Source organism: Osmia bicornis, chromosome 10, assembly GCF_907164935.1.
Source record: "Osmia bicornis bicornis chromosome 10, iOsmBic2.1, whole genome shotgun sequence".
Classification (NCBI taxonomy): domain Eukaryota; kingdom Metazoa; phylum Arthropoda; class Insecta; order Hymenoptera; family Megachilidae; genus Osmia; species Osmia bicornis.
In genome coordinates, this window is record NC_060225.1 from 6,974,402 (window position 1) to 7,001,369 (window position 26,968).

Genomic DNA, 26,968 nt, shown 5'->3' on the forward strand with positions numbered 1-26,968 from the left:
AGAGTCTCTCATCCTTGAAGGGAAGCGATCGAGCGTGATGCAAAGACCGAGAACCCTCTTCACCTAGGTTTATACTTCACCTCGTGCCGCTTATCGGATAACCATAAGTTCCAAACAGATCAAAGCCCCCTACCCATCTGCTTGCCAACACAGTGGCCGGCACGTTGTGGAAACGTGAATCTAATGATGGCTCGTCGTAAAGTCCAAGGAACTGCTTGAAAGAAACTTCCTGTCGGAAAAATGATGCACTTTAGGATGAGTTGGCATCTCCTTGCATGCCATACCTTCCTATGGAAGTATCTTTACTATAGGATGTTTTCGATCGTCCCTTTACATTCTGTTTTATACTCCACAAATGTGTTTATTTATTCTTTTCTTCGTTATTCGATATTATCTTTACAAAGAACAGCAATTTTTCTTCATTTTACAATTTCATGCTGTTAAGTGTTAATTAGAAAATTTAATTAACCCTTTAACCCTTCGTTGCACTACGTAGAATAATATTTATAATTGCAAATTTTATTTTACAATTTTATTTTATTTTATTTTACATTTCTTTTCAAAATGCAAAAAAAATCATGCAACGCAGGTGTAATTTATACAACAGCTGCGACTGCATACGAACGAAAGGATAGAAGGAACGAAGTAACGTTTTCATCGTCCATGATTGACACGAGCATTTCCTAGGCTCGATCTTCATGATCGATCACGTCGTCACGCAGTCTATTTTCGTCGATGGTAAAAGGTACTAGTTCTTTCCACTTTAGCACCAGGAGAATTCATTTCCCGCTGATTTCTTCAACCAGCTTCGCTCTGACACGTTGGAATAAATTGCAACCACGTTTCCCGCAGACATTGGGGACAAGGATCGTTCACAAAAGAGAGCCACCGATCGAAACCTACGAAACAGAGTTGTTCGAAACGAATGACGAATCGTGTTAACCGGTCGACGACTCCGGACCGTCTTTCAATCGAACGAATACAAAATATCCTTGAGAATCGAACCCATTTCACTTATGATCGAGCTCGATTTGATCGAATTAATTGAAGAATTGCACGAGTTTCTACTGGAAGATAATTGAAAGAATTTTTCAACGAAAAGTTTGAAAGAACGATGACTGCACGTAACATTATCTTCCTTTTTAATTCACGGACGAATAAGCTGGGATGTTTACAGAAAGTGTATACCGGTATTTCGAAAGGAGGTTATTTACAGCCGGGGAATTTAATTTACCAGAAACGTCTTATTCGCGAAAGTAGAGTAACAGGAACATTTATATGATAAATCAGCCGGGATGGGAAATTTTCCTCGGATGGTTTCGAGGCGTTCCAAGTAACCAAGAAATTCGGTGGAAAGCTTTGACTGTTCGTTATTTCGATGCATTTCAATCGAACGTAAACCGTCGTCATAGAGAGAACAAGAGAAGACGTATCCGGTACGCGTTGCCAAACTTCTTTTCTTCTTCTTTATTTTTACGGGTATCCAGCATTAAAGAGCTTTCGATAATGGTGCAGTACGGGCACGTATCTCGATGACGAGTGGGATGAGCCCTTTGATCTGTAGGATTTATTGCCATCCGTTGGAAGCTGGTGGAACAAATGAAAAAAACTGTCTTCCAGCTCTCTCCACCATGCCTATCCTCTTTTCAAGGATGAAAAGATTCTTGTACCACGGTGCATTGTGGGATTCAATCGGTCACCATCATCCAATGGAAAGGAGGGTTGAATAGACGAGGAACGAAACTAATGAGACGAACGAAATATTGAAACTTTTTTTTAGCTTTTTTTTTGTATCAGACATAGGAAATTATGATTGCTTGTAAGATTGAATTATAACAAATTGAGGAATTAGAGTTATCATTTAAATTGAACTGGGTCAGAAGTTATAGCAGTCTAGAATTGCAGTCGAAAATATGATTATAAAGGACAATGATAGAGATTGGACAATTTTGGACTTCCCTGCCAACGAATTACAGAATACGTACAAGTTTGAAATGCATAATTAATCGTCTAGGTTCCAGCAGAGAAGTTATAAAATGTAGGAGTAAACTCTGAAATTTTGATGTCAGTTAAATTTAGTTAATTAATGTATCTTGTTATTATTTGCTTCGTATTGATAATCAGGGAAATTGAATATTGAAAATTGAACATTTGTTAATGGGTAATGCAGAATTGTGAATTGGTTCATTCATTGTTTACAATCAATCGTTTTGTATTAAGAACGCTAATGAAGGATGCCATTTTGTATTAAGTAGAAATATTAATGAAACCTTTTTATAGACGTTTTCAGTAAGCTCTAAGCTTTAAATTGATGTATCATAAGTATTATTTTGAATTACTTTTATGTCATGAAATTAAGTTAGACTTTATACCTTGACATGCCTGACTAATCATTTACTCTTACTACTTAATATAAACTACTTACTATCTACTAACCCGATTTCATGACAGAAAAGTGTCTCAAAACAGCACTTATGGTATATCGATTTACAGCTTAAGGATCAAGGAAAACGACTACATAAAGGCTTTGTCAATATTCTTAATACAAAATGGCTGGTTTCTCATGGAAACATTAGGTGCTTGCTAAAGTGTCAGGCTATAAAAATTAGTCATAAAATATTTATATAGTCATTTCCATTAAACTTGAAACTTTAAATTGACCCATCATAGGTACCATTTTGCAATACTTTTCTGTCATCAAATGATGTCGAACTATAATTTCCCCTATAATAATCCAATAAATCAGTCTTCAAGAAGGTCGACTTTTAACCCTTTCAGAAACTATTCTTTCAACATTTCTGTAGCATTAATTAGTCGCAATGCTACAAATTGTCTTCAATCAGCATTAGGTCGACGATCGTTTACATTGACGACATCTTCGTTCGTCTTGGACTCGAAGTCGGCCAAGCGTGGCTGGTGGTGTTTCCGCTTCGCGGTGCTCACGGTACATGACCGAATCGATCCGCGCCGACGAGCAGAGCCTAGCTTTCTTTCAAGGGAGCTAGAAAGAACGGCCGCCTGGGAGTCAGCGACCCTTGACACTCCTGGAGACAGGAGTGTCTGCAAGTTTTATGCGCTCACCGGCTTTTCCTTTTCACATTGCCGCCGTCACATGGCTGCTCTACCGAAGGCCGTGCATTATCGACCTCTTGAACGCCTTTGGGGTAGACTGGTTTACCTTGCTTCCGGTCGCACGCACTAATTTTGGGTCACTAAGCGAACGTTCAACGGGCCGTGAATCCTTTTCAACGGCGCCGAAAACGCCATTGGTTTGCGGATTTTTAATTACCCCACCAACCTCGAACCCCTTGTTGCGAAACTCGACGAATATTTCGAGGAAAATTCGTTGTGGCTAATTGAATTCTCTGTGCTTGATAACTTGCTACCAATTTATTTCAGCCTGATAATTGCTCGTTGTATTTTCTTTTTTTCTTTTCGAATTATATCGAATCGATATGGATGAAAATGTGCTTTATCATCGAAACGTTTATCCCTTTTGATACAGTTGCCACTATCAGAAACTGTTCTTCTTTATTTTCATATTAAATTATTTAGCTCAGTATCAGAACATAAATTAAATTTTATTCGGGATTAAACATTTTTTTTTAATTTTCATTCTATGCTCACTATTTAGAGAAGTCAATATTTTGGAAAAGAATTATAATTATCCACAGGAGAGGAAAGATTAATTTATAAATAACTTCTTATGATCTTGACAGAAATAAAAATTGTTAATGTAGATATTATGAATTTACAGTGTACATTTTTGGTCATATGTCTATAATATCAATTTCAGACTTGCTTCATTTGGGAAGAGTTTAAAGACAGATATGAATTTCAATTTCCAGCTAGATTAATTACGAATGTCGAACAAAGTTAGGCAGAAAGTTGCGAGAGTTCAAGTGACAAACGTTTTCCTTCATATTTTAAAGTACTTTACTGTAAAGTTAGGAGTCCCATTTGTGGAGGAGGTAGTTTTAAAAGCACCTTACTTGTTGATTCGCTGGTTTCTCTTTCATTCAATTCAAGAACTAATGCTATTAGCTTTATGAAAGTTCATAATTGATTATTCTTTTTACCAGCCCCAGAGAGATAATTCTTTTTAATTACGTCCATACTAAATAGCAAAACAGGCTCATTAAATGAATTATTCTGTAACCTTATTGCAGAACATAATCTTACATGATCTTACGAGCTGATTCTAAAGTTATGGCTTTTGGTTTGTATAAGAAATATTTTCACTGCAATTTCAAGGTAGATTAATATATACATGAAACACTAATTATTTTCAACCCTTTGAATATTCCACTAATTAAAATTCCTCTAATTAGTCATTTTATTTCTAATAAATCTGGTATATCATTTTGATGATATTCATTCTTTTTATTAGGCAAATTTTCAAGTATTTAATCCTTTCAATATTATCTGCACCACAAATTTAACCCTTTATTTCATAATCTCTGATCGTGTTAAAAAATTGCTGACAACATTTCCATCCTACCCACGAGTTTTAACAAATAATTCACGTGACGAACAAAATCGAAATTCTTTTCGAACATGTTTCATACGTTGAATGGTTAAGGAGATTACAGTTCCATACGCAACAATGGTCGAACGTGTGCTGGATTCTGTTGCAAAGCAACGGAGAAAAAAAAGTAGAATAGTAGAAACCGGGTCAGCGAGTAATTCAAAAAGCTTACTACACCACCGTCTCGATATGCCATTAGCATTTTCTGTTCACCATTTACTTCGGAGGATGACTGCAAGTAACTGAATAATCACATTATCCTTTTATGAAATTGAAATAGTAAGGAGAACATGTCTCATGAAAAATTTGGAAGCTTGAATGACTCTCAAACTGTTAATAACTTTTTCAAATGAAACACGACATAATTTTAACCAATTCAATGGGATATTTAATGTGATATGATTTCAAGGATTTCAAGGGTCGATGAAGTTATTAACATACTTGTTCTTTAATTAAATTTTCATTTTGCAACTGAAAATTATTATATTGAAATTGAATGGATTACAATTTGTTTAAAATTGAAAATTGTAAAATTATCTAATGAACTGAATATTGATTAATATTTTATGATATTAATATTAACAACGTGATTGCTCACCTGTAACCTATAATTGTAATAATTCAGATTACAATATTTGAATTTTACATTTTTGTACATAAAATACCTACTCAAACTGTACGAAATATTCAATCCTCAAATTCGTATTCGAAGTTGAATTTCAAATTTTATTACCTTTCGAATGCAGCAAATATTCGTAAAAAGCCTATAATGAACCGAGAAACAATCATCATAATTTCATATCGTATGAATCGAAAATCAAGGAGGGAATACAGCCCGTTAATTTGTCACGCAACAAATAAAGTAACAATTAACGAGATTGCATTCTGCGAAACGCAACGTAAAATGTTTCGTCGAAACCGTTAATTAAACAGGAAAAAAGGAATTTCAGTATCAATAAAAAAGAATTATGATACTTATGTGTATTAACATTTTAACGAGCTGGTATTTCGTGGAATTTATGATTTTTGCAATTTCACATTTCTTTTTATACCCAACAAGAGAAAAATATAAATAGAATTATATTCTCTGAAAATTGCTAATTTTTAACGTAAAGAATAAAACATAAAATGTGGTCAATTTTGCAAATTTCGAAGCTGACTACAGCCCCTTCGATGTCTCCTTTTATTGCCATGTATTTGACCGTTGTGCCAATGCAATTTTCAAAATCAGTTCGAATATGCATCGGTAGCATGTAGATCCAATTCTCGAGAAACGAAGGGGAAACTTGAGTCTTTTGTTTCGTCTGGATAGAGTGGAAGTTCCGTAAGAAGTGTCCTCCCCTGGGAAACTTTTGATAAAATCTTCAGGAAGCAAAGCTATGGCTATCCTTCGCTGTCATCTGCTGACTTTTCTTATTAACGTTGTTTTACACTGAGAATTTTGTGCTGAGACACTTTGGATTTACTAACAGGTTTAAATTTTCAAATGTTTATCTAGATTCTTGTTATTAACTTAAAAGTGTTATTTGACAACTATTTTAATGTACTGAGCCCTCTCCTCAAATTTAATATTTCTATTTATAATTTAGTTAAAGAGATAAAGTCTTAGATTCTTAATTGTATTAAAAATTAATTTTAAAGATAAAGATATCAAATTTGAAGGACATCAATATTTATTTAATTTCCTTTTTTTTAAGTTCTTTGTTGAAAATTAACTTTTTTATTTTATACTTTAAAATCAGGTTCTACTCCCTCTAATTAATAAACACATTGGGCCATTAACAATCCTGTAATTGTTAAACGTACTGTTTTTTAACATGCAAATCTATCTGTATTCCTTTGTCAATGAACCTGGTTAGGTCCTTGGGTATGCATAAACGTTTCCGGGAAGATCGTAGTAATCGATAGTCGTCTCGATATTACGGGAAACGACGGTGTCTCCTTGGTAGAGGTATCGCATAATCTCACATTTTCCATCTTCCCTATCGCATAGGCTACATATTCCCTGGTAGCTCGTAATAGAAGCAATCTGCTTGAAAACGATCGGATGCACGCTTGCATACGATGAATTAAGGAAGAGGTGTGCATTGTATCGTCGTCTGTTACGTGGTCAAAGAAAATGTAAAGTATCAAACGCTTGAATTTATAGTAGTACGCTCATTGCTGGTATTTCACAATGTTTTATTTATCAAAAAATTTCCAAATAATTATGTATTTTTACTTGTGCCTTCACGATGAATACTGAAGAAATGATTATGGTTTAGTGGAGCATTAGAAACCATTAGAAGTTATTAGAAATTATTAGAAATTATTAGAAATTATTAGAAATTATTAGAAATCATTAGAAATGAATTGTGTATCAGGCTCAGTCTTTCTAGGTTTAACCCTAAAAGGAGGAGGAAGCCTTATTGAGGCCACCAATTAGAAAATATTAAGAACGTGTTATACTTTCCATCTTAATAATTTCTAAAAAATTATTTAGCTTTAAGAAAAGCACTGGAAAGGAAATATTATTCTTTTAGAAATTCTATAAATGAATGGTTGAGTACGAAGCTCCATCTTTCTAAGGTAAATGCACCCAGCTGCAGTGGTACAACTATGCTCGCACTAAAAATCATATTAATTCAAGATGGACGTTGAACACACAGGTCATAACGCGTAATGTGTACGACGAGTTGACTATGTCCATCGAGGTCAAAGGTCTCTTGGATACGTAACAGGGTGCACTCGGATAATAACGAGGGACGGACAGCCAGGGAAAATTCGAGTACATGAAGAGACTCCGTAAAGTTCCGGAAAGAGACCTAGCAGAGGGAATATTGATTGTTAGAGAAGGGGGATAGATGGGGCTTACTTTTTGTCAGACAAGAAATACGTACTTCCATGCCAAGGGAGAAATTTCTCAGAGAAAAAAAAAATGGAAAATAAATGTAGCCTGGCATGATGAAAGACATTCTCCTGCCTGCTGTTTCGTGGACTGAAAAAAAAGGATGCTTAATCTTCTTGCCAGCTTACCAAACGATTATTCTCATTAGTTGATTGTCTTCAATTATAATATTAGGACATTATCAAAATTGATATGATTTGTCTTCAGATACGAATTACGATAACAAAATATTTAATTATTTGAAAATTTATACTGCAATTAATCGTACTGTCTTTTCTAACTACAGAGTTTCTTATGAATCGCTGCTGATTTATCGTTCCCTTATTCTTAACGTCCTTTTTGTTATAAGATGATAGGAACAAAGGCAGCTGCATAAATGAATACTGTGACTTACGACTGCGTGACGATTTTGACAATTATAAATTATCTATTTTTAACACGTTCAATCTTAAGGGTAGTTTTGTCTTATCTACTTGGGATTTTTATATCTTACTTTATTTTATTCTATTTTCTGTAATAATAGGATTAACATTATCATTGTCACACAACTGTGATTCCTGTCACAAGATGAATGGAATACGATACGTAATAGAAGCTTCAGAATAAAATGAAAGGAACCGGTCTTGACAGCTGTATCATAATGTTTATATATTTGAGACATACAATTACGGTGGTTTTGTACGAGCACATGGCGGAGACAGTGTCATATAACTTCGTCAACGTTCTGTAACATTTACATCTTGCTGACGTTTCGAATAGGTCGTATATCTTGCTGTCATCGAGGGGAGGCTAAAAATCGCGAGAAAGAAACGAAGAACTGATACAAACGTCGGTGGAAGAGAGACGTTAACGGGGGGGAATCGATAAACGTCTATCTCGCTCTCGTTCGCATGGCTGACAATTAAATTCTCGTGTGAATGGCCAGCTAGTGTTCTCATAACGCACCGCGGGATAGAATGAATTTTTACGCGGCACAGAGAAACGAGCTTTCAAATTCCTTTAACGTTTCACAAGGAATGAAAGCATGCCTAACGTATTTAATAACGGACGAAAAATATTCGTTCAACCGGTGATTTTTGTGTTACCTCGCTTTTGATTTATTTAAATAACTTTGGATAAATATAGTAAAATGAAGGTGAAAGTTTGAAAGCGTTCGAGATGGTCCAAAATGGTTTGAAAGGATTTGAAATAATTACTTGTACAGTACCGAAAAATAATTTAGAAAATGAATTCCAAGCAGAATTTACTTAAAAGCAACGAGAAATAAATACTTCCAATCCGCGATCCCCATAAATCAACGAAAGAACCAATTAATAGTTAATCTCTAACGGTTACGAACATCGGAATTGCCGATCTAAAATCTCGATATTATTTCAACCGCGTAGCAAAATCGATGGCCAATTGGAAACGACCCAGTTGGTCCGGCATCGTGCCATTTTATCGATAACAATTACCCGAAAACAAAGGACGCAAAACGCGCAAAAGGATGGTGTGACTGTTGATAAAACGGTGGAAAAAAGGGGACAAAATAAAAAATAAAAAAAAAAGGAGCAAATGAAAACGATGGACGAAATGACAGAATGATGCGCGACACTCGATGGGAGGTTAACCGCGGAATAGGATTTTTTTCTGTTTACTGGTATACAAGTAGAGAAAACGATGCTAGATTTCATTTGTTCTATGTGTATTCACGCGTATGTATGATGTACGCAGAGACGGGATCCTTCGTAAACGCGTAAGCAAATATCAGATTGTAAGCTGTTGCGCGGTAGCAGTGATAAAGCTTCGACCGAAACTCACTTGGAAACTAACTATTTGCTCATATTGCCTCCCATTACTGACTCTACGAAACTTGAACAACCATCCATGAGGCAGCAGGAAGTATGGTTGAGCTTGTACGCGTTCATGGGGAACTGTTAATGGCGAGACGTTAGGCTGATAGGAACGTTTCTGGGGTATTATGCGGTTTGTTTTGCTATCAGAAGTTGATCGTATGCGATAGAACTTTGATGTGCCAGGAGAAAATCAAATTCCTTATTTCTATTGTATTTGTAACTCTGTTCTATTTCAATTTCATTAATATAATTTTAATTTAATAAATTAATATTATTATCGTAGTTTAATCTCGTTAATCAATCTCATCGAAAGTTTTCGAAGAATCTTATTAATTTTATTTTTGTCGTTAATATTATTGAAAAATTAATGAAAATATTACCTGAGTAATATTACAGGAATAAATTAAATGTAAAACGTTTAAAAGCTACGACTAACTAATTAAGGCTTCTAAATGAGGTGTAATTACCAATGAGAAGATAGCACTTAATTTATCTGATTTTCAGTTGAAAACACTGTGAGTCAAGAAATTAATAGCAGTAATAACAGTGAAAGGTAACAAAGCATACAGAATGAGATTCAACAGCGGAAACGTACGGTATTATTAAATCTGACCGTGATTAGATCAACAAAGGTGTTGAATCAAGCAGGATGTAGAATAAAAGCTTGACTTTTCCTTGAAAAATGATTTCTCAAGATAATACAAGATTTCTTAAAATGATATTCTATTTTATTTACATTGAAAAAGAAAACCTCTGAAATTCTTAATATAATTTACTAAAATAATTATTGCTACAGAAGATTAATTGATACCCTATGAAAATAATTTTAAACTGAAAATAAATACCTGAAGAAAGAAAAATAAATTAGCGTATACATCCATCATTTTGGGACTATTATTTTGCTTGACAGTGTCAAATTAAGACAATGTTTCTCAATAAATTTATTCCTGAAGAAGTTTAAATATAAACCCGATAATTTTGACATACCTGTATCGGTTGATTAATGGTTATACGAGTTTCATGGTGAAAAAAGAAGCCTTTCAATGACACCTTCTATCGCTGGATATTAATATGAGGGATTTGCTGGTTGGAAGGATATCAATCTGTGAGGGTGAGGTAGGGATGTACCGGAAAAAGAAAGTGGGGAGGAGGGGGGGAGAAAGGAAAATCGAATGACTTCGATAAATCGGTAAGAACCGATGGAAAATGATCTTTCTTCAGATCTGTCCCGTTCTCACCGGTTCAGAGAAGCGAAACGGTTTTCAGTGAGAATCCGTCTTCGTGGATCAATAATACCTTTCTTGAAAGCCAGCTATGAGTGGTAAATGGGACGATCTTCCGACCCTTCGAACCACCATCCCCTCGGAGCTACCGAAGCTTTATAATACATCACTGGGCTTACAGTTCGGTGCCCTTTAACACGAAACAGACGTGTTACTAAACGGAGAGAAATCCTTGTTTCTCAACCGTGGTTAAATTTTCTGAAACACCTTTGAATCGTTCGTTTCATTGCTTTCTCGCACCTTGTACCACAGCAAAATACAAACAGGATATTATCAACACAATTAGTAGCTCCAAACCATTGTTTGCTTCAGCAAAATGGCAACCATTTTGTATTTAAAATATCGATGAAACCTTTACACACTCATTTTCTTCAACCTTTAAGCTTTAATTTGATATATAATAAGTGCCATTTTGAGACACTTTTATGTCATGAAATTGAACTAGAAAATAGTAGTTCGCGGTAAGTAGTATAAGTACATAATTAGTCAGACATGTGCATAGTTAGAATCTAACACAATTTCATGACATAAAAGTATCTCAGAATAACGCTTATGGTACATGAATTTAAAGCTTAATCTTTTCTTAAAATTGCTATATAAATGCTCTATGAATATTTCTAATACAAAATGGTTGGTCGTATTCCTTAAAGAATCTGGAAAAATTTACACCATAAATTCTGTTTCTGTTACTGAAATTCTTATTTGTTTTGTTCTGTGATTACTGTTTGCAATTTTGAAGAATATCTTCTTCGAGTAGTTGAGGAAAGGGACACGATTGAACAAGAACGATAATTAAATTTTCCTTAACAGCGATATCTGATGCAAAACGGGCCGGGTAACGCTTAATTTCGCGATCAGTATTCATAAATTCAGCTGCTATTAAACGCGGGTTTTTACCTTCCGGCGATAAATCAGTGGGCGGCCGAATATCTTAAAACGGCGCGAACGTTCCCGGATGAATTATTATGCAATTAACGCGTCCGTAAATTCGTTTTTCTTTTTACAAAAACTCTGCCGAATGTTTCGGAACAAATTCAAAACCTTTCGGACAACTTATCTGATATAATTCCAAAATCTTCAACCCTTTCATTAATTATTTTCAATTAACATTGAGTAAATTTATTTATGAACTCCCTACTGATTGAGATAATTAAAAGATTTCGAATTTCTAATTATTTTCAATGCAAAGAAGTCTCAAATATAGCATGTAACTAATAAATCTTAAAATTATAGTTTCGTGTATTTTGTCAATTTTTTTTCATATGTTTAATTCAATTGTGAGGTATTTCTATCCATACGAGAAGTAGGACATCATATTTCACCTCGTCTTCGAAGAATTGAAATATTTCGTCGGAAATCACGCGTTTCATTATTAACGATTGCTTTCGCGGTTGGAACTCGTCCGAGAGCCACTGTTAGTTGCCATTTGATATCTTTGGGTTATTTATATTCTATCACTTCAAGCCGATCGAATTGTCTGACACCTTTTTTTGGTCAGCGTTATTACAGAGTTGTCGAGACAGAATTTAAGTAAATATTTATTTGCCGATAACAGAGAAACCTTACTCTTTTTAGACTGCGGTTCGATCAGTACGGATTACTGGAACAATCGTAAAGTGATTCGATGTGTTGTAAATTTAAATGATATTGCAGAAAATTTTATATTATTTAATATTTTAGCAAAATTTTAAACTTTGTGTTACTTATTTTACATAACAAAAATTATTAAAATATGTTGGTTTTTGTTGAAATATGGAATAATTATGTTTGTTAATTTATTTTCAAAATAAAATTAATAATGCTTGAAATTGTTGAAGTAAAATATATTGTTAATTTTCAACTTTAAGTGTTAAATTTTCTAATGTAATAATTATTTGATTACATATAAATCTGGAAAGTAGGTCACCAGTGAACCCCACAACAGTGAACGTGTTAAACGATGCTTTCAGTTTTGCTTGTTTAGAATTCAAAATACCTTTTTATGGGAAAAATAATGTTTTTCCAACGGTAATAATCTCGACAGAATGAAGCGAGATTTCCTTAGCCTATTTCAACCCAATGGCGCCGTAACTGTCGATAAAATTACAGGGATCTCGGCTCGTTCTAAGGGGTAAAAAAACTGTGTACACGGCATAAACGATGTCGATAAGGTAATATTAGCGTTTAACGCGATCCAATAATTCAGCCCTAATGATTTCAGTGAATTCACTGTTTCTTGATGGAAATGAAGAACAGATACAAATAATTAGTACCTATTTCCAGATGAATAATAAGCATAAAATCAGGAATATTTTATAAAGCTGTTATGAACGACATTTTATGAAAAATTATATACACCTAATTATTAAATTTCTAGGGCCATGGATAAATTAATATTATTATATAATTGAACGATGGTATTATAATAAGTTGAAAGAGAACGTGTCTTTCATTGTACGTAAGGGGACGATAAAAGTGGAATAGAGCATTTTTCAATTAAAATTAAAGTCAATATTTTCAGAGGTAATATTATTAGTAATTTCTCGGCAAGGAATACGGATATTTCCTTCATAATAAGAAATTTTTTCATTATACTTTCCTTCTTCATTTTGTTCATTTCATGTACAAGTAGCTGACCTGGAATCTTTTATAATGAAAATGTTATTGCTCCGGGAATGTTACGGATAGAATGACAAAATGTCAACGTTTCTTTTGCACCCTTAAACCGATATAACATTGTTATTATTACGTTATTATTATTAAAATTAGGTTTTAATCTTAATTGAACATAACTTGTTCCGCTCTTTCAAATAAGATATTCTTACTGATGTGTTACAAATGTCATTTCGTAATATTAACAGTACAACTCACAAAATAGAGAAATAAATCACAAGGAAGCAAAGAAATTAAAGGAAAGATACAATTGAAACAATGGTAAAAAAGTAAAAGTTTTAACAAGAACAAAGGTAAAGACGGATTAAATGAGGAAAACGGATGAATTAAAAAGAACGTAGAGACAGAAAATGAACTAAAGGATTCTAAAGCTGACCAGATGCGACAACGAAGAAAAGGATTGCTTAAAGAAAATAGAGCAGGAGCATGTACCACGTACGTTTAATTGAAACACCCGCGTAACGTTTGAAATTTTAACAAGCCTTTCTGTAAAAGAAGCAACCAGCTACGAAACCTTGTAGTCAGAGCTCGTTCTCCGTTACATCATGATGAGTTCTCAAGGGATTTAGCCGATGCATCCACTATACGTGTAGTTCTATTTTTCCATGATTAGATGGTCAAAAGTCACCATGGGGAAATCTCCCATCGTCGACAATTTCATGGAACGGTTGATTCGATGAGCTTTGGAATTTCTCTGAAGAATACTTTGAAATTACGTCACTTAAAAGTAAATAGGTAAATTTGTAAAATATTAAGATATTGGAATAGAAGATTAGAATGTTTGAATATTAGAATGCTAGAATATTAGAACGTTAGAATATTAGAATGATAGAATATTAGAATTCTCGGATATGAAAGTTTTTGAGTTATTGAGTTTAAAAATTTAAAAATTTTAGAATCTAAACTTTGGAATTTGGAAGCCTTAGAATTTTAGAATCTTAGAATGGTGGGAGGCCCAGTCCCACCCTACCCCCTCTTCCTCCTCGCCCCCTAAGCATATCAAAGGGTGAAATATTGCATTTGAAACGACGGAAATTCAGTAAAATTATTCAGTAACCAACGTTGTATATTTGGTCAGACGGTCCGTTTGAAAGTAAAACAAGTTACAAGTTGATACTTTGCAACCTTGCTGAAAGGGACAGAGGAAACATTTTCAATCCCACGGCGAATACCCGATTACTTGGATAAAATTTGAATTGCAGAGTTGTTTCGTGAGAAACTTAAAATTAATGGTCGTTGGGTGGTGGTTTTAGTTGGGTTTCGTTACGAGATACCGTTGTAATTGACGCGACTTGTTGCAACGTATCGGCGAACCATTGTTTCCCAAACAAAAAGGGCGAAATTAACCAGGGAAACGGAGGATCTTTCTTTTTCCTCGATATTTTTTATTTCCACTGGTAAGATTTTTTGGCACGTACGGTTCAACGTTTTCGTCTGTTGTTTGCGTCCGCAAACAAACACAATAGGATGGATATAAAAAAAAAAATACTCGTGATATTTTCGAGCAGCAGCAAGAAACAAAGCATGGGTAGTTAATTTTATTTACTGCCCTGTCAAGATTGTTAAAAAACTATACAGAATGTTCAGAAAAATTGAAACCATGCTTCAAGTGTACGTAGTATTTATTAAATGAACACAGGTGTTAATAATCATGGATAAAAAAATTATTAATTTCAATGCTACAATGACAAATAAAACCCGAAGAGAAGCAAAATAAATTAAATTTGATTTCTTTCAAAATTTAAAACGAAGTGCTGAATTAATTGGATAAATAAGAAAAATAAATTTTGTATGATAATTAGTAGAATTATGTAGAACATAATTGCATAATAATTTCACGTTCCATTAATTTTTAATTTTAAAAATTGCTTTAAAATTACTTCTCCAATAAAAAATATATTTGCAAAGATAACAACCCTTGAATATTTCTGGTAATTTACAAATGTTTCATATTGAAACGAGCATTAATTTCTCAATTTGTTACTCCCAGAATACATGTATCGTCGTGTATATGTTTTAACGAGGCGAAAGGTCTTTTCAATCATCGTCGACGAACAGTATATAAAATCATGGAAACTCGAAGAAACTTTTATTACGATCCCACATAACTCTGCGAGTGGAACGTTGGTAAAAGCGTAGCCTGTTCCTCTTTTCTCCCGTGGGAGTGGGCAAAAACAAAGTTGAAAGATTCATAAATGAGCGAGCACAATGAAACCGTCCAAAATAATTTTTCATCGACTTCAAAACGAGGAGGAAACTTAGCCGGAATTACTCCCAAAACTCTCGTTTGCTCGATACCTGTGTCCTGATTCGTTCAGTACGATCATATTTAACCACATTTTGCATATTTAATGGGACATCCGTGGCTCGTGGCAATTAGAATTGCTGGCAGAATGAAAATGTACTGAACCTTGAAGAGGGTGCTTCCATTTTCCCAAACTAATCAGTAAATTGTGGATAACTCGTTCAAGGCCAACGATTAAACACTAAAATTTTCAAATGGAAGACTTTCGTATAGATTAATAGTTCAATAAATTTAAATTGTTTTAAATTATAGTATAATTGTAGAAATTGATAAAATAAATAAATAGAAAATTGAAATATTAATTATATTGAAAATATAATTTAATTACTCGCGTAGAATGATTGGGATTTGTGTGCGTTTTATATCATAGAAAAATTGTAGTAACAATTAAAGGTGACAAGAAACAACGAAGAGTGGTTTTTATTATGAAGAAATAACTATTTGTGACACTTCATAATAAAAGTCTTCGATTCAAAGATTAAGTTATCGCTGGAGGATATTTTTCCGTGAGATAGTTTGAAAATTATGGTGAAACCAACTAGAAAATTCTTTCTTGGTAAAAGAGGTCTGCAATATTTAAAAGTTGTAAATTATAGAAAACTGCTGCTGTAAGTAGAAAGCTTTAATTAAAGTTCACTTTTTTATTCATAGAGGTAACAGACACAAAGTGAGAAGTAAAGTAAAAATTATAAAATATTCTTGAATAAAACATGAATAAAGTAAAATATAGCTGATGGGTTTATTCTATTAACTGAAGGTTCATGAATACTTGGTCATATGTCATTTAATATAAATATTATTTCTTGCATCCATGAAATATTCAACACGCGTTAATGTAAATGGATAGAGTGAGAGAAATAAATAAATTTAAAAAACTCGGTCATACCAGCAGCAATGTAATTTAAACAATTTCTGGAATGCATATATAAAATATACTGGTATTCAATTTTTTTAAATGTAGTGTTTTCGAAATGCTTAAGTTTAAAAATAACAAGGAAAATAAAAGAAATATATCCGTGTTCCATTTAGTTTTTTCAAAAGAGTGTTTCCATTTCATCTAAAATTGCACAGTTTTACCAGCTATCCTAAATCCCAACAAACGATCCAAAGATACTCAGGAAATAAACCAAGAAAAAGAAGAAAGCATTCTATCTTCATTTGGTTGCAAGCATCTTACTCTATACATTTTCATTTTATGTAAAAAATATTTTAAGTAAATTGTAGAAAATTTTCATCATTGAAGAAGCAATATACTCTTAAATATCTCTATTGGAATAACGAAATATAATCGAATATTTTTTATCTGAATGAATCATTCATTTATACTACAGAAGCAAAAGGGAAAAAAAGAAACAGAGAACTGCACTTTGTCTTCATTTTCCACCCAACATTCTACCCCATACATTTTCATTTTACATGAAAGTAGCTTGACTATGTTGCATGAAAATTTTGATTTTTAAAAAAGTAGCATCCCTTTTCGTACATTTTTAATAAAAAAACAAAATCCTGACAAATATTATATTACAAAATTGATGAACAAAGAACCTCAATTTTTAATTTACAATAATCCAACTTCAAACAATAGCAATAATTGTAAGATACTTTTAAAATAACAGCTGTTGCATACAAAAATTGTTGTATATTTTTAAAAAACAAATTTCTAAAGAAATTTCCCAATATACATGTTCTTTCAACCCTCCTGACAATTATTGGCACATTAAGGTGAAACACTATTATTTCAAAAAGAGTTACATACATTTAGCGTATTGTAACAAAATTAATTTATTTATCGATGGCAAAATTAGCCCTTATAATATACTATCTACCAAAAGATAGTCTATCGTTGAAACAAAATTTCTCCTGGAAACAGCATGCTTTCCGCGTCGGTATCAGCCGCAACGAAAGGGTTAAAGTCATTCTGATCGGTGGTATGAAAAACGGCCAGCAGCTGGAAGCTTGTTTTCCCAGAGCTTCTCTCGCAGCGTTTGGCACAGTTTTCACTCTTGACGTGCATGATCGCGCTTGTCGAAAGAGGGGGCGCGCGCGCACGCTCTTGAACAGTCCCGAGAAAGAGGGAGAGAGAGAGAGATAGGGTTGAAAGAGGCGAATGTGAGGGTGGAAATCGGTGTGTGTGAGCGCGGTCGCGCGCACGCTTGCACCCTCTGCGAGGGTGGCTCTGGTACAGTGTCCTCCGCTTTTTAAGCGGCCAGCCGCGCGCGTTCGATACTCCGCTCATGTACACCCACATAGAACGCCTACGACCACCCACACGCGTGCTTCTGTTACGCACGCGGAGACGAAAGCAGCGCGCGTACTCCGTTTTCCACACACGCGTGCTAAACGGAAGCTGTGCATTGCGGGAATCAAGTCCAGGGCAACGAAAAGCGAAGCGAGCCGACGGCGACGCATCATGAGCCTGCCATTCGAATCATCGACGTTTCCAAAGGTTCGTTTCGCGTAACGAAATGTCGCTACGAACGTGCAGCCAGCATGCTGTGGATGCTCGAACCCTGCTCGTCGAGAGCTCTAGCGAACAGGAAAGCACCCTGCTTCTCGTCAGGGATCTATTCAATTGAACTGTCCAGCTACGTTTCCCTGTTTCCAATTGATGGCTCCAAGAGTATCTGACAGAGGAGATCGATGAATGATGAGTGATTTGGGACGTATGCGTCGATTAACAGTTTGAATGACGAATTTCGATGTTTCGTTATATTTTGTAGACATTTGAAGTTGGTTTCAGAGTAATTTTGTTTATCTCATTGCAAATTGCTAATTGGAAGGAATAATTAAATTTTTGAACGAATTTTCTGAGTGACATAAACATGTTTTGAAGGAATTTCGTAAGGGTAGTTTATTAAACAATTGAAATTGCAGTTAATCGAAACAAATACCATGGGAATAATTAATTAGATTTATTGATAATGAAATTACTGTTTAGTGGAAATTTATATTAATTTACCATGATAGTTAATGGAAGCTAGAATTGCTTATCTAATTATGAATTATGGTTAACTGAAAGAAATATCATTAAAATGATATATTAGGTTTATTGGAAATGAAATTACTATTTAATGGGAATTACATTTAGTTCAGTATGGTAGTCAATGTGTAAGTGAAACGTAAAATAAGTTTTCTTTGTGTAGAACTGCATTTTGAAACATTGTCTGACACATGCTTTACTTTTCTACTTAACGCATCTACTGCCACAGTAGTAAAACTCATATATAGAGCGACACATTGCCTTAATTTTAATTTCCCTTTTTATAACTATTCTTTTTATTATTATTATTTATATTAACCCGCATTTACATTATTATTATCATTTTTATACCATCTGTAGTAATAATCAAAAATTAATTTATGTGCATTTGGGCCCTCTTTCAAAATGATTCAAAGAAAGGAAAGTATGCCAATAATTTTTCTTTTTTATCCACTCGACCTGTACACTGATTTTCCGATAGATTTCGAAATTTTTACGTGCTCTGAGCAGTAGCTACGCAAATTATGGATTCGCCTTAATGAACTTCATTCAATAGCACCAATTCTACAACTGCTCGTAACGTATTGTTCCCTTCACATTTTACATCGCCCCGATAAAATCGTTGAAAATTTACGTTTCAACATAGTTGGACGATATTTTTCGGTTCAAAGTGACTGCGTTCGTAAGAATAGCAACGTTCTCTTGCTCACAGCGTGATCTCTCTCTTATTATTTACGAGGCGTCGAGATGAGAAAGGAAAACCGACAGGTGTTTTCTTATTAAGTTTATGTTTGTCCCGGTAACCGCAAACAGAAGATAAGAGCGTCGTGTTTTACGACGTTTTACATGGATTGTAAAAGATCACGTCTTCGTCCTGCAGCAGGATATTTACGAAGGAAGACGAAGGAATCGTTGAGGTAATCTTTTCTTCCTATTGTTTCTTTCTTGACACGAGAAACCACTTTTCCATTTATTCAATCACTATCGTATTTGATCAATTCTGATTGAATAATCCTATCTGTTCTTTGTCAATAATAATTATATCATTCGTTTGATGGTTTAGCATTGCCTGTAATTGGTACGCTTAGCATTCTGTTGGTCAGCTCATGTTTCACGCACACTGTGCGTAGGTGTCTAATGCGTGTACATATGTATATGCATTGTATGTTGTACATACAGCTATGTATTTGAAATCTTGTTAGGAAATTCGTAGATATATGTAGATATGAAAATCAATCGCCTCGATAAACCTAGTTTCACAAATTTCGTACTTCTTCAACTTCTTCTATTATTATTTAATATTATTAATTATTATAACCTTTGAATGGCAAAGGGTGGGTTAATTTTCACCCAGACTTGTAAAACGTCTACAAAGCTGCAGTGGCAAAAATTGGACACTGAAATTCGAATAACTGTATTTCAATGTCTACACTCAACCTAACAACTTCCTGACAACATTCCAAGTACACGAGGAGCTTTAATGATCGTTCTTTCATAATTCTTTTTCTTTCTTCGCCTAATCGGAACGCAGCGACAGGTCTCTGGGAAGTTGCGTGGGTGAACTGATCGTCGATTTCTCGGGAATCCGTTCTGAACGCCCACATTTCTCGTGATTGTTGCAGCAGAGGTCGAAGATCAAGGCGACGCGGTCCCAATTAATCAAACGCGTTACGCGAAACGGAATAAGGATGACGGTAACGGTTCGACATCGCGTCAATTAACCTTTTCAACGCTATGAACCCATAAGTATCGCATAAATTAATCAAATTACTTGAATCCAAGTTACGTCGAGTCAAGATACTTGGAATCGTTTGAATTCAAGTAAGCCGACTTGGAGTAGATAGGAACCTAAATTCTTGCTGAATGAGGTCCTTCACTTATTATTTTTAATCGTGTTTAAGTGGAATCGTTTGCTTTCTTTTCTTTATCTTTTTTAATTATGTGGTTATAAAAGGATTTTTTGAAATTTCATAATTTCAATTTAAATTGAATAAATTGACATTTTCAGTAGTGACCCCAGTATTAGAATAGCATTTAAAAATACTTATTTTTTTCTAATACATTTAGATATTTGCTTATAGATGTTTGTAAGAAGGTTATTAATGAGAATTATGATGTCTGACGTCCCTTTTATTGACCTATACTACTTGCTCCAACTATATAAATGAAAATTAATGTTTTCTTTGAGTCCAATGGAATCTTTATCTAATTGAATATATTGAATACATACTAATGAATATCTTAGGGGTCTGTATGACCCGAAATAATGAACACATGTTTGTGAATAGAATTTCTTGTTAATATTCAACCCATTTAAATTTTGCATTCTTTTTAGAAAGAAATGATTTCAAAATATGAAACAATTAAAGCTGATTGTTCCCAGTTCACTGAGGAATTTTAAAAAATCACCATGTTTATCCTGTGTTTTATTGACAAGTACTTCCGGCGGGGTTTACCAAACAGGTTACCGCGGGAAAAGAAAACTCGTCTCATCGTGTCGCGAGGAAATTTAACAAAAATACTGTCTGATGGGCGTACAAATATTTATACTACGGTGATTTCGTTCCGAGTGTGTGTACGTACAGTCTGCGAGCTGAAATCAGCGTGTTAACGAGACGCTGGGAAGGACGTAACGCAGAAAACGTAGCTGATTACGTCAGTTTCAAACGCGTTTACGTAGAGAAGCAGCAGTTTCGTGTGAAAATCAGTACGGGTCTTGAACACCTTCGAGGATGAACGAACTTTGAACTTTGAAACCTTAGATCTTCAGATCAATTTTCTTTGATTCCTTGGAGTTTGGAAGCTAGTTTAGGGGTGTTTGTTTTCCGAAGAGAAATCACTACTGGCAGTGATATCGATTACAATTTGGCAATATTTAAATCAGTCATTGAAAATAACATAAACATTTACATATAATTTTGTGACCATTTCAACTTGGGAAGCAATTAATGTTTTAACTACAATTCCTCGTGTAATTAAATTATAATATTAATTGCTCCATAAAATGAAGTGGTTTTATAATTACATACAGATGAAATTGTTCTGTATTACTATGTATTAATATGTAAATAAATAACAATTTTCATTCTTTCCTACGTCCTCGACAGAGAGAAACGTTTATAAAAACCCTTCGTGCGTGAAAGATCACAGCTGTTTATAAATCGTCATTCGTCCCCTCGTTTCATCCGTCGTAACAGTTCGACGTTCAAGATTACCTTGGCAGACATGATTATTCAACGACGGAGATTCATCGGTCCCCGGTGCTCTCAGTATTCTCGCGACTTAAAGCGTTAAAGGTTGTCCTCGATGCCGAACAAAACCGTTCCCGTATGCAAATCCCTACGGCGCGACCTACTACACAGAGACCCGTCTCGTGCGTTCTCTTACCATTATTGTCACGCTCTAGAGACAGTAAAAAATAAAGAAAAGAAAGAGAGAAAAAAAAAATAGGAACAACACGTATGCAAAGACAGACAGAAAGAGAGACGAAGATAAACATAGAAATAATAAACCGCCAGACAATGAACAGAGAGATAAACACGAATCGTACACACGTGTTCGCGCGTGTGTGTGTCTGTCTGTCTGTTTGTGTGTTAAGAAAAGCAAGCCCGTACGCGTCGCGAGAAGCGATCGTCTTTAGGACGAGGAGCCTAGGCGAAGAGCGTAATAAATCCTCTGGAACCGGCGTTTATTTTCAAGATTAATAAATAACTCACCCGATGCAGCCAGGGCTATAGCCGCCATGAGGGTCCAACGTCTCATGTTTGGACGATTGAGGAATCGGAGCTAGTTGCTCCTTCCTCGATCACCACCACCTCCACCACCACCGGCTTCTTCTCCGCCTCCTCCACCTCTTCACTGTTCGCTTGTCCTCGCACGTGGCCGCGAACACGTCGAGCAGCAGGTACGGGCCAGCCAAGAATGACGACCAATGTGTTATCGTGTTCGCGATATACGCGAACGAAGAAAGTGGAGCGAACGGTGTTCAGGGCCCACCTGGACGTACGTGCCTCGTGCACGGGAATCGCATCGTTACCGCTTTATCAGGGGCACGTGACAGCCTTGGAGGATCTGCAGCGTGTCCCTGCGCGTACACCTTGCACGCACTAAGCTTCGACGACGTTGTGCCTTGATGCGGCATCGTTGGGCATCGAGGACATCTCTTACCTTCGCCCCGATCGCTAAGCTCTCTACTCTCTGGTTCCTCTTCACCGATTGCGAAAAATGTCACGGTTCAATGATAACCAGGGAGGCGCGGGGGGAGGGAGGGCAACCTTCACCGACACACCGAGTTAATTTCTCTAACGCGAACTACCTTGTGCACGGCACCAGGAGACGCGTCTAGCTCAGGCCAGAGCTCGTTCGACCGACTCTTCCGATTAGCTTTACCGCGCCGCCCGATCCCCGCCGATTCCCAGAGCGCGTCTGACCGTCAGCACCGTGACTCCGGTAGCACGGTTAACATCCTTACGAAGGATTAAGGAACGATCCTGTTCACGGGATGTTTCCTAAGTGTCCTCGAGGTTGGTTCCGAGGTCTCTTGTCACAGGGGTTGTCAGATGCGCCCTCGCCGGCGACCAACGCTGGACTGATTTTCATTTGGCTGCAGCGCCGCGCGGTATCGCCGCCTCGGTTCTCTTTGGCGCTAGCGCCCTGTGTGGCCTACCGCCACCGACCACCACCCCCCCCGTCTCTTTTTATCCAACGCCAACCCCAACACTCCCCTTGTCTTTCATCCTTGTCCGATCAATGCGCCACCTATCTCTCTCTTTTCGTTTCACCTTTCTCGCTCGCACCGCTTCTCGTTCACCCCTGAACGGCCCACATCCGCGCATCGTGGGGTGGCATGGTATACCATGCGGTACAACCCCCTTCCGCCGTTTCTCGTCAGCTTTGCCCTCTTCGTCCCGCTGCTATAGTGCATGCCAACATCGCCGGAGAAGAGAGAATCGTTACTATGGCGAGATCAATATGATAGGACGGCGCATGCCTCGGTATCCTTATACTTGAACCCTTCGCGGCTCGTCTCGCTCGCTCTCCTCTTCATCCCCTTCGTTCTACCTCCCCTTCCTCTCTTCTTCTTTCGCAGAGAACCGTCCTTGTTCGTCGTTCGAATTTTCCCCTCATCGCTGCTTTCTCATCCTCCGTTCATGGAGGAGAAGGTAGCGTGCCGGAGCGTAGGTGAGCGCCGCGTTGACTTAAGTCGCTTCAGTCAACAGAGAACCGTATGCGGGAGGATATCGTCTTCCCTGAGTCCTCTTAACACCTCGATGCTTCGATTCTCCTTTGTGCCTGGCTCCATTTCCAATCCTTTCTTAGAATGGCGAACCGTCGTGACCCGCGCTCCCCACTGCTACCTGGACGACGCGAAGAGAGCAACAACCCAGGAACAGAAATGATTCTCTCCGCGGAGAGAGATATATATTCTCATTGATCTTGATCCTTGGAATTTTTTGAAACATTTTTCGATTTGGTGCATCGATTTTATCTTGCGATCGTATGTCAATGTTTGACTATTTGAACAACTGTAAACTTTGACTTGGGATATCATCTGATAATTTATTAATTTATGATAGACTGTTTTAATTATAATAAGGTAAAGGATGAACTGATTTTATAATTATCTTACCAGTTAATATTCTTTGGATTATACACAAAATTCATTTTAATAATTTTACAATCAGTTTTAATTCTATATTCGTTTATATTAATCTTTTTATCGATCGAATTGCATCTGTCTTCAAGAATAAAAAAATGAAAGGCAAGAATTGCTTTTCAATTATACAGATGCAGGATGTTCTTGAAGCCTACAGTGATTCATCTTCAAAAGGTTCGAGGTATCAGAGAGTGCGGTATCTGTGCGGCAAATTGCGGCATTTTTGTTATTAATTTTTAAAGCTTTTCGGTGCTCCAATTCGGTTTCAAGCCGTTCTCCTACAGAATTTCATATTTTATTCTTCCTATATCGAAGTGTTCCATATTATTCCACTGTCCGCAATACTTAAATCGGGTAACGTGCATTTAACCAGAACTGTTCGAAGCATTTAACACACGAAATTACATTGTAATTACTGCACAACATTTGCTGGAAACAGCGTTACTTAACTTTTAAATGTAAACTTTTAATTGCACTTTTTACATCATGAATATAATATTAATACTAATCAAAATTGCTCTTTCTTGTCTCAGGTTTTGATTATTTATATTAAATTTGTGGTATCATTCTTATTTTTATTTTCTAAATTTTATAGTTCTTGGAAATTTGAGTTAGTTAATATTTGAACGTTGCAATTAAATATTTCCAATCAAATTTTTTTAAAAATAAAATTTAACTTTTGTGGAAACGTTTAGGAATCTCGTTCGAAAACTTCTCGATTTTTCTTTCGCAACATTTTACGGGTCGTAAGTTGCAAACCGGCGCACTTGATTCTATTGTTCTCATTACCGATGCGCTCGCGAGTCTACCTCGAAAGAATCAACGATTTCAGAACCGCTTTGTCGTTAACAGCTTCCGAGTGGCGTGCTTAGCACTTGCCGATACTCCTTAACGCTACGCTGCTCAAACCTCCCTTTTGTTCTTCTCCCGTGACGATCTTTCTACTTCGTTCCACGATTCGTACACGAGTGCGGATACGTGAGTCTGTGACCTGTTCTTGAAAAACAGGGACAGCCTTTTCGATGAATGCGGTTACGTGGGAAATCGAGCATCAATTAGACAACGTTTTCCATCACGTTTTGTCGGGAATCCCTTCGTCTACGTTCAATTGAATGGTTGCCTTTAGAAAGGTGGAAGAGATGGTAAATAATTCTTTTGAATGCATAGGAATTGCAATACGTCGAATTCGAGTGCATAAGAATTGCAATAGATGAAATTCAAATGCATCGAAATTGCAACGCATCGAATTCGAGTGCATAGGAAGTGCAATACGTCGAATTCGAGTGCATAAGAATTGCAGTGCGTTGAATTCGACTGCATAACAATTGCAGTGCATCGAATTCGAATGCATAAGAATTGCAGTGCATCGAATTTAAGTGCATAAGAATTGCAACACATTAAATTCAAGTGAAAATCGTTAATACCTTTCTTTTAAGTAAACTATTCTTTTAAAGATGCTCATATCTTGTTTATTAGCCTACCTTATCTAAAACGAGCTCGTAAAAGATAAGAAATGAGCGAGTTAATTGAATGTAATAAACCGAGTGTAGTAATTTCTCCAAACTGTTGTTTGCGAATTGTGTTATTTCATTCTCTAGTCAACACATTGTTTATTTTATCAACGGTGTTAACTTCACTTTTTATTTTGAAATTTCAAACATTTCCTTCAACAGACAAAACGGAAGATGCATTCTTCCAATATTCGCAAAAATTTTTTGCTTATAAAAACAGATAGAAATTATTTAACAGATTCAGCACAATTGGTGCACATTGATTTGTACAGATTTCGTCGTATTTTTTACAAATCTATTGTGAAATTTAATTTCACCTGAAAACCATTGAAACCAAATCGTGTCCCAATAAAAGAAATCCGTCCATTTCGATAAAAAAGAACTTTCCATTTATTGTTACGATAAAATTTCGTCCTCTTTTCCTACAAATGAAAACCATGAAAAGGGGTGGTTTTGTTTTGTTTTAATGCACGACTTGAGCCCTCATTGTTTGCTGACGTTCAGACGTTGCGTCAATACATGTTTTACGTTGATTTTGAAGCTTACGCGAAACGTTGATGGGTGTCACACATATGCATACGTAAGTTTTTTGAGTCTTATTTTGCAATCAGAAAAATAGTAGCATTTATACAGGTAAAAGCGGTTTAAAATGTCTTTCTTATTTACTGAATTCAATATCAATAATTTATCAATTAATTCTCTTATATAAGTGTCTTAAATATTATACCAATTTTTTAACAATATTAAAATTAGCAACGGAAATATTTCTTCGTTTGATCGAATAATTGATTGAATAATTTTTCATGTATTTTCCACTTCAAATATGGCAACAAAATTTTATACAAATAGTATATTAAAACGTTTATTAAAATCTTTTAGTAGCACTGAATGTAGTACATTTAAATCAAAATATTGAGAATATTTTCAATATAACTCGTTATCGCCGGATTATATTTTTATTTAAAATATTTTTAAGAAATTCATATGAATGTCATAGCGAAATATCTGTGAAAATTGTTTGATAAAAAACAGTGGAGATTGAATGGGGATATTTTTGAAAGCAATTTTTTCCATCCAATTGAATATCGTTGATTCAGCAATTCTTCATATCAGAATACCTCAGATTATCGCTGACGAACAAATGTTTGTTTCTTCTGACGAAGCCGCTTACTATCGACGATTATTACCTGAATATTCTCGATATTATCGATTACCCGATATTACCACCGTCTCCATGCTTGAGACGTTAGAGAGGCGTCGTAACAGCACCACAACAGAACGCTAATTAACCTGAATGCTGGCAGGGAATGAGGGTGTCAGGGATGGAGACT

General features: G+C 35.6%; 1 protein-coding gene and 1 long non-coding RNA gene across 10 annotated transcripts in view; one reads left to right on the forward strand and one right to left on the reverse strand.

Annotated features, from left to right (window-relative positions):
• Positions 1-23,030, reverse strand: part of LOC114871267 (neuronal acetylcholine receptor subunit alpha-7-like) — a 149,203-nt gene extending 126,173 nt beyond the window's left edge. For all 5 annotated transcript variants that reach the window (XR_006829844.1, XR_006829843.1, XR_006829842.1 and 2 more), the window contains exon 1: positions 22,187-23,030. Coding sequence is in view for 1 of the 5 variants with exons in the window: in XM_029176952.2 (XP_029032785.1) it covers positions 22,187-22,232 (46 nt within the window). In the remaining 4 variants the exon portion in view is untranslated. The remainder of the gene's footprint in view (positions 1-22,186) is intronic.
• The window catches only part of LOC114871273, a 111,551-nt gene that overhangs the window by 73,138 nt on the left and 11,445 nt on the right, over positions 1-26,968 (forward strand). The gene's annotated exons all lie outside the window — the stretch shown is intronic.